The 11,865-nt window shown below is 36.5% G+C and overlaps 2 protein-coding genes across 4 annotated transcripts; both read left to right on the forward strand.

Annotated features, from left to right (window-relative positions):
- Window positions 1–5,152: 5,152 nt before the first annotated feature.
- LOC121628974 (thiosulfate:glutathione sulfurtransferase-like) lies at window positions 5,153–6,989 on the forward strand. 3 transcript variants are annotated; one of them, XM_041968414.1, is made up of 4 exons: window positions 5,153–5,400; window positions 6,025–6,141; window positions 6,247–6,409; window positions 6,623–6,989. In XM_041968414.1, exons 1-4 carry the CDS (start codon window positions 5,211–5,213, stop codon window positions 6,675–6,677), a joined length of 525 nt encoding a protein of 174 aa, XP_041824348.1. In that variant the 5' UTR covers window positions 5,153–5,210; the 3' UTR covers window positions 6,678–6,989. The 3 variants fall into 3 exon arrangements, with proteins under 3 accessions (XP_041824348.1, XP_041824349.1, XP_041824350.1); XM_041968415.1 differs by having other exon boundaries at window positions 5,158–5,388; XM_041968416.1 differs by lacking the exon at window positions 5,153–5,400 and adding an exon at window positions 5,559–5,866.
- Window positions 6,990–7,849: 860 nt separating this feature from the next.
- Window positions 7,850–8,922, forward strand: LOC121628975 (thiosulfate:glutathione sulfurtransferase-like). The gene is made up of 4 exons (XM_041968418.1): window positions 7,850–7,947; window positions 8,080–8,196; window positions 8,299–8,461; window positions 8,574–8,922. Exons 1-4 carry the CDS (start codon window positions 7,941–7,943, stop codon window positions 8,626–8,628), a joined length of 342 nt encoding a protein of 113 aa, XP_041824352.1. The 5' UTR covers window positions 7,850–7,940; the 3' UTR covers window positions 8,629–8,922.
- Window positions 8,923–11,865: the final 2,943 nt, after the last annotated feature.

The raw sequence follows: 11,865 nt of genomic DNA on the forward strand, positions 1-11,865 counted from the left end.
TGTTCCTTTTTTTGGATGTTGCAATAGTTTGGTATTGCGATGTCAACCACAACGGCTTTTCACTGCTGTTTGTCCATCACCAACCATTTTGTCGGTCTGGATCTGGAAGTCCCACAGGATCTTAGCTCGGTTATTCTCTACCACCTTCGGAGGTGTTTCCCTCCTTGACCTCGGGGCTTCCAGTCTGTACTCCGCACAGATGTTCCTGTACACTATACAAGCCAATTGGTTTGCTTTGTATGTATGTGTACCATATATTTACATGAAGAAAGACTGAAACACTTGAGCTATGTAGACCTTAATTGTTAGTTATATCTCTCTAGCAATTTACCTCCTTTTCTGGCTCAAGCACATCATCTTCTGCTCAGCTTCAGCCCCATGCTGCCTCTGCACTATATCACACATGGCAACAATGCAAAATAAGGGGCATCTGTTTTGGTTAAAAGGCATATGCCAAAAGTCCTTGGGTGTCTTGCTTCTGTGTAGGAGGGCCACATATAAGCGGACCCTGAAGCTTGTGGTCTCATCATTTCTACATGAATTTGACCACACATCAGATGGGGCCATTGTAACTTCTTATTTATTTGACAGCTTCAGTTGTTTAGTCATTGTCAAGAAAGAAAGATAAGATGCAGATAAATGTCAGGGTTGTCCAATCCCATCTCCTCCTGATGTCCTTGTGCTGGTATGTCCTTAAGGAAGAGATTGGAGGAGTTATGATGTCCTTTATTTTAAGAACCACCTTGTTTGGAAGACATTTTTCACCATGTCATGACAGACTGTTTTTCTTTCCTTTGCTGATTCCTTTGACCAAAACATGGTGGAAAACAAGCTAGACACACAATGATAACATCAGCTGGACAAGAGTAACAAATCCAGGATAAATGAGAAATTCAGCCATGACAGATATCCTAATCCTAGCTGGGAAACAGAATAAAACATCTTTTTTTTTTCTGAATTTGGCCATGTGACCCACATTTACAACACTGTGTGTAGGCTTTTGTGTCCCGCTGATCCCAATAGAGAACTGCCTAGACAGTGAAGCAGCCTTTGGCATCAATAAAGGGAGAAAAGCGCTTCGGACAAGCGCAGCATTTTATTTGTTCTCATCTGGAACATTCTGAACACCATTAGCACCATTTTACAAGCACTGTGAAAAATATAAAAAATAAATAAATACATTTGCTTACAGTTACACAAAACAAAGTTGTAAACATGGCAATGAACTCCTTGCACATACACAGTAAAAACATGTAAATTTCTTTAAAGTAATATAACTCATAAGCAGAAACATCAGTACCCTGGTGCCTTGAAATGCAACATTTAACAACGAACAAAAACACAACTGCATGAACACGTTTAGTGCTTACATCAGGGATACACAATCTGGTCCTACAAGAGCCACATTCCTGCAGGTTTTCACTGAATTTCTGCTTCAACATGCACTGAGTACTATACCTTTCTCTACTGACTCTTGAAATAAGTACAAGAAAAATTCAAAAATGTAGTCCTGAAAAGCTTCATAAAATCCCCCTGAAGCCATCATTTCCTGGGGGTTCGTTGTATTTTAATTTACACATAGTTTTCTTTAATTCTTCCACTTTGATACTTTGATCAGTATTTCTAATTTTATCTTTGATTTCTGTAAAGGAGTGTGAAAGGCTTCCTTGTTCATCCTGTTCAGAATAAAGTTTTTTATAGAATTCTGCAGGGGATTTCGAGATAATTTTTGGATCATCTAATATTTGACCATCAATATTGAGCTTATGAATACTATTTAATGTAAATTTTCCCTTTTTTTTTACTGATGAAAGTATCTAGTATTTGGTTCCCCTTGTTCCATCCATTTGCACCTGGACTGTATAAATGCTCCTTGGGCCATTGATAAATATTGTCCAGCTCTGATTGCAATTCATGTATTATATTTTTGTCAATTCAGTTTGAGAAAGATTTGCATTATTATATAAATAAATGAATTATTTAATAATGTTTTTCTCATTTTTTTATTTTTTTTTTTGTTTTGTTGTGTTTTTTTTCTTTTTTATTTGTTTTGTTTTTTTAGCCTTTGCCTCTACAATAGCTAGTTTTCTTATAAAAAATTAGGTATAATCCCAATATTTTCCATATATTTTAAAAAGGTTGTTATTTAATTTCCAATAATTAGGAGTAGATTTATAGTATAGTGTTTTTTTCTATGTTTCTATGTTTATGTTTGTTCTGTGTTTGACAGGGAGATCAATGTATGATCAGGAAGTGTAGATAGTTCAGTTTTTGTTTGTTCCTCTTTATCTGTTAAAATATTTAAATTAACCAAACATCAGTTGTGGATCTTTTGGACAAATCGTTACTATGCCATGTAAACTGGGTTAATAGTGGATTTTAAATTCTCCAAAAATCTAAATAGTTTAAGTTTGAACATAATTTATTGAATTCTCCATATTTCATGCTCCCACGTTTCAAAATCGCTTCTTTGACCATTTAAATGACTTTTGTGTGGCCTGTTTTCATGACTTCTAGCTGCCGATTCAAAACTACACGGCTGTGGGCTTTCAGTATTTAACCTGTGCCCTGTTTCATATTCAGGATCTGTCGCCTCCTGCTGATGATGTTTTTATTAGCAGGAGTCAGCAACGTCAGGAGCCCTTTTTAGGCGGAGTGCGAGGAAAGCTACGTATCACATTGGGGCAAAAGTAGCGCCCTAAAAAATGCCCGTTTTTGGTAGTAGGCTAAATGTTAATTCTAGACTTGTTTACAAAGGCTTCTACGTGTGTTTCAAATGAAAGAGGCACTTTAATTTGAGAGGAAATCAACTGCATGGATAATATTAGAAATTTGATTGAAAAGGGACATAAGTGAGCTGCAAACACGCACACCATCACCACTTTTTTTTTCTTTTCTTTTTTTTTGCATTATTCATGTAGGTGTGTTCATTTAATAGTGTATAAATTTATAGGAAATAATCTATTCAATCTAATAAATGTTTCAAAACGTTTTTGTTGTACAATCTGGGGGTTTATAATACACATATTGTGTGTATTCCAGTTACTAGAAATAAAGCTGCAAGCTGTTGCAGCAGAAATATGTAGATGAAGAACTTGCGGTTCAGTGATAAGATGCTTTAACAAGCGCCAAAGACTGTGTTCAGCCTCGATAATGAGGCTGCACAGACTAGGTTCACCCACCACTATCCCATCAAATAAGGCAAAACCTTCCCTGAAGGATTATTTGTTGAGCTGCGTGCAATATTCATCCGTCTGGGGGTGTTGGGTGGTCACTGGAGGATAATTTTCTCTGACCGTTACAATTCTGGAGCCCCAGCGAGGAATGCATGTAATGGTAGCAAGACAAGGAGGATCAATAGAGACTGTCCACTAATGGAAGAGAAAACCCTCACAAGATTTGCTCATCTGTCATGCTGTCCAAAGACTCTGAGAATATATTCAACCCGCTTATAGTTTGTGAATATCTGAACTGAGATTGGAAGAACTGTGTGGCTGGAATAATACAGTATATGGGATGTTAGCAGTATCTAATTGTGGAAAGAGCTAAATCTCTGATGTCTGGAGGCTTTCCTGGGAAAATAATTTGGAAGATTTGCCGAGAAACCGTTCTAGCCTTTGGCAGGTTCAAGTTGTTTGTTGCTTGACTTCAGTCCAAGATGAGAGCGGTTAAAATTCACTTTCTCACTGAAGCTGTGGATTCTCAAAATGCTTTAAGCCACAAAACAGACCTCCAAAGACACTCAGCTCTGCCATCAAATCTCAGTCCACCATAAAATAAAAAACATACTGCATACATTTCTGTTTTTACTGGTTCCCTTAAGTAGTCCCAACGCCTGCAAACAGTTTTCATTGCTTTTTTTAAACCATTGCCCAAATCACACATTTACACCAGTTTTCTGCATCAGAATGTGTGAATAATCAACATGCCACCTCCATGGGATGGATTTTTAACGAGGATTTTTATTTATTTCACACATTTCTGTGGGATTAATTTGAAATTATTGCATCATCAGAGACTTTAGAGTGTACAAAGAATAGATAAAGATTCATTATTTCTTTTTATCTTTTAAAGTAATCAGAGCTATTTGGAAACAACAAAAACAATTCACATTTTTTCAAACTGACTGATTTAGGTTTTACATAATGAAAGAGCAAGTCGTTAGTGTTATGACATATCTGTTCAGGCTAGAATGGGAAGCTGATGCTGCAGTGTTGAAATATAAGAGCTAGCACTAATTCAGACAAAGTGGTGAGTGGTGCAGGGCTCAGTAGCTAAGTTTGTGCTGTCAGAGCATGATGTCATTTATTCCAGAGCTCTGAGCATTTGCCTAGGGCCTGTGAAAACTGTCCCAGTTCAGGAATATTGAAGCTGTAGAGAATGAATTTGTGTAGTAAAAATGGCACAATGTTTTCTCACTACAGAGTAGCAGGGTAAGAAACAGGTTGGAAACACTGTAGGTAAACACAAGAAATGAGAAGACAGGAACATGGCATGAAGAACACTGAAGCGTAAACTAGAAGATGCTGTTCCAAAGAAATTGAAGTTTAAGTAGAAGTATTTAAAAAATGTCAAATGTGACAGGTGATGTAACACAGCTGTTTGAGCAGTTACACAAAGTGTGAAATTCTTCATTGGAGCTAGTCCAGGTTCAAAGTCCTAGTTTTTGATTTTCTTGTATGTTGTTTCTTTTTAAAGTTTATAAAAGTTATGTATTAATTTTTAATATTAAAACCTGTTCAAGATAAGAGGACTAAAAAAGCACAACAAATGCTTTAATAACGAACTGGATATTTTGAAACTGCACTGGTTTTAATAGTTTTAAGATGTCACTAACATTGCATACATGCTCACTTATGGTGCAACAAAAACACGTGCCTGCAAATTAAGGCTTTAAAAATAAGTTAATAATGCTATACCACCCACGGCCTGAATAAGCCAAAAGCTCAGAGGACTACTTAATGCAAGAAAGAAAGAAATGTAAATGTTAACGGATAGAGATAAACAATAAATGCTTTCATAAAGTACCAACTTAGAGAACTGGGCGAAATAAAAAGCAGTAGCACAAGATCAATGATGGCCAGAGAGGGCAGTATACACTCAAAGAATGCCAACTGTACTAAAACCCCAAACGAGAAGAAGTGACAGTGAGCAAGAGAAAGAAGAAGAAGAAAAAAACGTCCTCGTATAAAGTAGTTTAATCGTGCGTCATGAAGTCATTCTACAGTAATCCGCGCGCCTCGCCGCTTCTTATCATGTTGTCTCTCGTGCTGACCCGGCGGTTGTGCCAGGTTGTTGCGGAAGTGAGCTGTAAATCTTACCCGAACGTTGCTTCGGCTTTTCGGACTTTTTCGACGTCAGTTCCAACATGCGGAGAAGATGACAGTGGTAATAATCAAAGTAAAAGGAAACAGGCTATATATTACGAGTTTATTCAAGTGTGTCCTACAGGAATCACCTTCATAGCCTTGTATGTTTTCCTACATGCTTGTGTAAGCCCTTATGTCTTAAAGCATTACATTTTAATCAGTTAGTAATTATAATACTTCTTAGCGTGTTGTGAAGCTGTTTCAGTGTCTACAAGTGATGTGCCCCTATAACGGGGTTGTTTGTGGTTGCATATGCACACACACATACACACACCCAGCACTTTCCAGCTGAATTCACTGCTAACTGTGTGAACAGGGTTTAATTGTCCTAAAGAGTGATTTTAGCTGTCTATGGCATTTTTGTTTCATTTGGAAAAGAATGGCTTGTCAGTGTCCCTTGGTGCTTTTATAGAAGACTTTTAGTGAACCCTCGCTGCAGGTAATAGCAGCAGCGGAGGCTGAGATAACTGGGGGTTAAGGGGTTAAAACAATGGATGGTAGGTTTATATATTATTATAGACAACAAGTATGTAGGGTTTATATGTGGGGTCTAGTTTTGCCCCTTGGCTTAAACTGTATATTTAATTTTCTGTTTCTTTCTTCTTTCTTTTTTTCTTATTTTTTTCTTTTATTTATTTATTGTAATAAATCTTAGTGGTGACTTACTCTCAGTTGAAAAACATGCTGTCAAAGCATGACATTCAACTTTTTGACGTGAGGAACCCAGATGAATACCAGGCTGGTAACATTCCACAGGCCGTCAACATCCCACGTAGGTAAACATGGACAGTTTTGTCTTAAGCTGTATTCCTATATCGTTTTGTAAATAATTTTTTTTCTGTTTTATATTGTGTGTGTGTGTGTTAATGAATACCAGTGGACACCCTGGAGGATTCTCTAAAACTGGACCCTGAGCTCTTTGAGCAGAATTTTAAAGTGAGAGCTCCTGGGAAAGACGACGACAACATAGTGTTTCATTGTAGAAGTGGTAAGAGGAGCTTCACAGCGCTGAGCATTGCCCATCAGCAGGGATTCAGCAGGTACAGCATCTATAATCACATATATACAGTATTTATTTAATAGTCCAGCTATAACTTGAAGCAGGACTGTAGTCACATAACACCTATAATATGTCATTAGTCAACTAGAGTATAGTATACTCAGACACTGTCCTGACTTGTTAAATATTAAATGACCTTTTAGTTGGAAAACAAATGACAGAAATCTACTGTTGTGTTTATTCTTCTTTTCAGGGCAAGACACTATAAAGGAGGATACTCTGACTGGGTTGAGCAACAAGGAAAATGAATCCAGGCTGAATTCTGCTACGTTTTCCCATATTTTTTATTAATGTGATGCTAATGCAGAATGCCAAAATATACACAATATATTATTTGGCAGCTTATTCATACACACAATGCATATTATTTAGCTGTTACGAATTGTTTTAAGTTACAATAAAAACTGCCTGTTGCTTTAAGTTTTAATTTTAACATTGTGTTACTTAGAGGTAAATGCCACAAGTGTCCTTTATATTTTGAGTAAAACATAGCATGTATTACTAGCTGGTTAACTTGAAACTGTTTTCTGTTAATAAAAATAAAGGGAAATTGAACATTTCTTGGTGTTGACTTTTTTCATTTTTAAGTTTTTACAGCTTAATTTTGTTAGATTGTTGTTGTCATTGAGATAAAAAGTAATGTGTAGTGGTCCTTGACCTTATTTCTGAATAAATCTGAGATATAACATGAGATTTTTACACAAGTCCTGCAAGAGGATAATTAAATAAGAAAAGAATGCTTTAGCATTTATTATACATTTCCTTACAAATGTGTCAAAACTAAGTGAACTTCACTTACGGTACCTTGTGTAACACTGACTGCTGTTAAATGTTCCTGGTAACTGTTTATCAGCCCTGCTATCAGCTCAGAGTAAATATATTGCATTTCTTTGTACAGGATGGGTTCAAATCTGGGATGTTGTTGGGTGCAATGCTTGCTTCAGTTCCTTTCATAACTATTCTGTTGGGTAAAGGTCAGGAATTTAAGTTGGCTATTCCTACATTTTAAATTAAACACTTGTTTAAAAAAAAAACACTTTCTCTGTAGATTGTTTCTTTAAGTGATATGTTTTTATTTTTAATGTAGATTTACAGATCTTATTCTGACAATAATTGTACAAGCGCAACACTGCACAGTTCCTGTTTAGGCGCATTCCTGATATAATGTAGCCTAAGTGCTTCTTGGCATTATCATAAATAAAGATTTTACAAATCAGAAACAGTTTGATAATTAATTTATGTCATCTGTTAATTAACTCTATTGAGATTTGACTGATCTAGGTATCCTAGTTCTTGAATAGGACCGGGTTTAAATGTGGCCAATGTCCCAAAAAGCACTGGAGCCCCTTTTTATATACATCCTTCTAAGTTACCAGTCGGAAGCTGTGACTCGGAACGGAAGTTAAGCATTGTCTTGTCAATGATCAAGGTCGTTTACAGTGAACTGGTTTAACTTCATTACAGTGAACAGTAGCAGCAAGACTTGAGAACTCAGGGTTGGAGTTAAAACAATGGATGGTGAGTTTAAATGTTTCTTTAGATGACAGGCATCATTGTATGGGGTCTATTTTGCCACTTGATTTAAATTGTCTGCTTCCTTTTTTGTTATTTTAATTTTATTTATTTATCTGTTTTTGTAATAAATCTTAGTGGTGACTTACTCTCAGTTGAAAAACATGCTGTCAAAGCATGACATTCAACTTTTTGACGTGAGGAACCCAGATGAATACCAGGCTGGTAACATTCCACAGGCCGTCAACATCCCACGTAGGTAAACATGTACAGTCTTGTCTTAAACTGTATTCCTATATCGTTTTGTAAATCATTTTTTTCTGTTTTATATTTTGTGTGTGTGTTAATGAATACCAGTGGACACCCTAAAGGATTCTCTAAAACTGGACCCTGAGCTCTTTGAGCAGAAGTTTAAAGTGAGAGCTCCTGGGAAAGACGACGACAACATAGTGTTTCATTGTAGAAGTGGTAACAGGAGCTTCACAGCGCTGAGCATTGCCCATCAGCAGGGATTCAGCAGGTACAGCTTCTATAATCACATATATATAGTACTTATAGTTCAGATATAGTTTGATCCAGATCTGACATATTACATATTACAGAGCTCTGGTGTTGTGTATTCTTCTTTTCAGGGCTAGACACTATAAAGGAGGATATTCTGACTGGGTCAAGCAACAAGGAAAATGAATCCAGGCTGAAATCTGCTACGTTCTTCCATATCATTGTTATTTTGAAGCTAATGCAGAAATCCAAAATATACTGACTGTATTCTTAGGCAGCTTGTTCATACATACATTATATGTTTTTGGGCTGTTACAAGTTACATTTAAAACCTGTCTGTTCCTTATTACTTATATCAAAATGCCTTTTCAGTGTCCTTTACATGCTGAGTAAAACATAGGATGTATTACAAACTGGTTAATATGGTACTGTTCCCTGTTAGTAAAAATATTTTAGAAAAATAAACATCTCTTTTGTGTTGACTTTTGTTTTATTTTCACAGCAATACTTTGTTATAGATGACTGTTTTTGCAACCGTTATAAATATTACATGTTGTGGTGCTCGAAAATGCATACCCTTCAGCACATTTTTATTAAATCTGAGCTAAAATGCAAGATTTTCACACAGGTCCTGAAAGGAAATAGTGAATCCAATTAAACAAATTGCAAATGCTTTAATGTTTATTTATGAATTATCAAGAATAGAACTTTGTTGTCATTGCAACAAACGTGCAACGAAATTACAAACATGTCTGTAAGTCTCAAAACTAAGTGAATTTGCTTTAAGTACCTTGTGCATCACTGGCGGCAGCTTAATGTTTCCCGTAACTGTTTATCAGTCCTGCACATGAGCTTAGAGCAAATGTATTGCATTCCTGGCTTCAAATCTGGAATGTTGTAGCTTGATTCAGCTCTTTTCATAACTTTTTTTATTGGATTAAGGTCAGGACTTTTGGTGAGCGTGACTAAAACCCTCTCTATGCAGAGCTACTTCTTTTAGTGTTTATCTGTATTCTAAAGATTTCATTGTTCTCACAATAATGGTAAGTCATACTTCCAGAAGTAGGAAACATTCCCAAACTATGATACTACCTCCACCATGTTTGACACAAAGGATAAGTTTCTTATACAAACACCACACTGAAGAGTTCTCTTTCAGCCCCATACCTCAACAAAACAGTTTTCTGGAAGGTCAATGTCATTTTTAAGTTAGCTGCAGAAATCTCCCGTATTAACCCCTTGGCGCCTGGTGTCCTCCCCACGATTAAGCAGATTACACTAAACAAAGACACAACAAATAGCATATTCTATGGTTTCACTGAGTAATTTAATATCTATCAAGTGTATTCTGTTCTCTTAATGTTCCTATAAAGCAGTGGTTGGGGTCTGGTACCCCCCAAGTGAATCCCTAAAGAGCATAGGGGGTCCCTAAAGCTTTTAACATTCAGAGCCAATGTGATTAATGCCCACACATTGTCCCTATTTTTTGTTTTATTATTTTTTAAGTAAAACCATATGCCGTTCATTTAACTTTGGCTTTGTTGAAGGACAGGACTCAGCCAGAATACATTATTAATGGTTAGAATCTGACTTTTGAAAGCATAAAACCAAGCGTGGTTTCAGCACAGGGTCCAGACCAGTGCTATAGAGAACACGTAAATACAGAGCAAAAGATATGTCAAACTTTAATGACATACAAGAGTTGAATTTGTAACTACTTTGGGGGGAAAATTGAACTCTGATTCAACAGTGGGCTAAGACAGCCAGTGGAAAACTGATTCTTTAACAGCTGGTCAACACCCTTAAACCAGCCAAAAAATATCCCCACAGACCTCACTCATGTCCTTAATGAGGAGTATCAGCATCTACCATCGGGAAGATGCTTCAGGGTACACTTCTGTTGGAAAAAAACATAAGCAATCATTTATTCCATACTTAATTGGATTACTTTTTATTTGCAAGCTCTTGATGGACTTTTAAATGTTATTGATTTTATGTTGATACAGATTTTTATGGTCAAAGTTTTTAAAGTAATGTCTTTTTTATGGTTCTTGATGTGGTACTACAATGTCATTTTCTGTGGAAATGGACAATAAAGTTTTATCTATATTTTTTTTTATTTTCTCCTTCTTCTGGAGTGTTAACTACACCTTGGGTTTAATTTGCAGCCATAGTGTTTCAGTTTGGAATAAGACCATTTCAGTTTCTGGACCAGTAGATGGCAGCAGAATCTCAGCCAACTCTGGAAAATAGTCTTTGTATTTTCCCAGAAGCTGCTGTCTTTTATAATTATTACACTATGATTGTGTTCTCTCAGGCCTGACCTTCACACTGGTATAAGTCCAGACCTACATAGATTTTGACAGTAGCAGTTCTAAGAGAAGCTGTCAAGAGTCAGATCTGCACAAGGCCTTTGTGTCCCTTATTCAATGGGAAAGCAGAACACACCTTAACCCTATACCTTCCAGTCTCATTCTCGTTGATCGTGTGTGTGGGTGGAGTGTATGTTATCTGTGTGTGGAAGGAGTAGGATGGTTTTGATAGCATGCATCTAAAGTAATGAGTTTGGAGGAGGCTCTGACCCAGAGCACCTATCTTCAATTCATGTTAAACTCTGCATCATAAATCACCAACTTGGTCAGGTAATAGCCAATCCAGAATAAATCATACATACACATTGGTTGCCTCTCAAGAAGGGTTAGACTGAGACTGAGATGGATTTTTGAAGGTTGCCTCTTGTTAAAAAAAAAAAAAAAAGAAGATGTGCAAAGAAAATCATTGGTTTTGAATGAGGAATCACTGCTTTGTAATTTCACCTGAAATCAAACTCATGTCTTATGGATTTCAAACACCTTCGGTATTGTCAAAACTAAACTTTTATCCAGCTGCAGGCAGTATTAGGATTCCTTCCAGCCCTGCACAGCACAACAGACATTTGGCAGCATACCGCTGAGGAGGAGAAGGATGGGTCAAATTTCCAATGAGCACCAAGGGCATTTGGACATTTTTACATTAGTTAAATTACCAACTGGTGGGTGGTTTGAAGTGAAAAATGATCACTTTGGTCTTTTTTTTGTCAGCTACTGCGGTTACTTAGAACAGGTCATCAACTTCCTGCTGCTTAAATGGACTTCAGTAAGACCTTGTAATAAAAGCTACAGCATGACTATGCTTGGCGCGTGTTGTGAAAGAGATCTGAAAATGTGCACCATGCAGGTATTCAGAAACAAAGGATTGCTTGATGTGCTACAACTCCACCATTATGTATAAACAGCAAAAAATAAGTATTTGTAATCTGGATCTTATTCATGAATGGTGCTATATGAAAGCTTTTTTTGCCACATTTAATACAATTTGGCTTCATGTGTCAAGATTTAAGATTTACTTTATTTATTCCCAAAGGGTAATTCAGTTTACAGTTTA

Source organism: Melanotaenia boesemani, chromosome 18, assembly GCF_017639745.1.
Source record: "Melanotaenia boesemani isolate fMelBoe1 chromosome 18, fMelBoe1.pri, whole genome shotgun sequence".
Classification (NCBI taxonomy): Eukaryota; Metazoa; Chordata; class Actinopteri; order Atheriniformes; family Melanotaeniidae; genus Melanotaenia; species Melanotaenia boesemani.

Coding starts and splice junctions, on each gene's coding strand:
- LOC121628974 (XM_041968414.1), top strand. CDS start 5,211: ATGAAGTCATTCTACAGTAATCCGCGCGCCTCGCCGCTTCTTATCATG. Junction 5,401..6,024: donor TGACAGTGGTAATAATCAAA/GTAAAAGGAAAC, acceptor AATAAATCTTAG/TGGTGACTTACTCTCAGTTG. Junction 6,410..6,622: donor CATCAGCAGGGATTCAGCAG/GTACAGCATCTA, acceptor TCTTCTTTTCAG/GGCAAGACACTATAAAGGAG.
- LOC121628975 (XM_041968418.1), top strand. Junction 8,197..8,298: donor ACAGGCCGTCAACATCCCAC/GTAGGTAAACAT, acceptor AATGAATACCAG/TGGACACCCTAAAGGATTCT. Junction 8,462..8,573: donor CATCAGCAGGGATTCAGCAG/GTACAGCTTCTA, acceptor TCTTCTTTTCAG/GGCTAGACACTATAAAGGAG.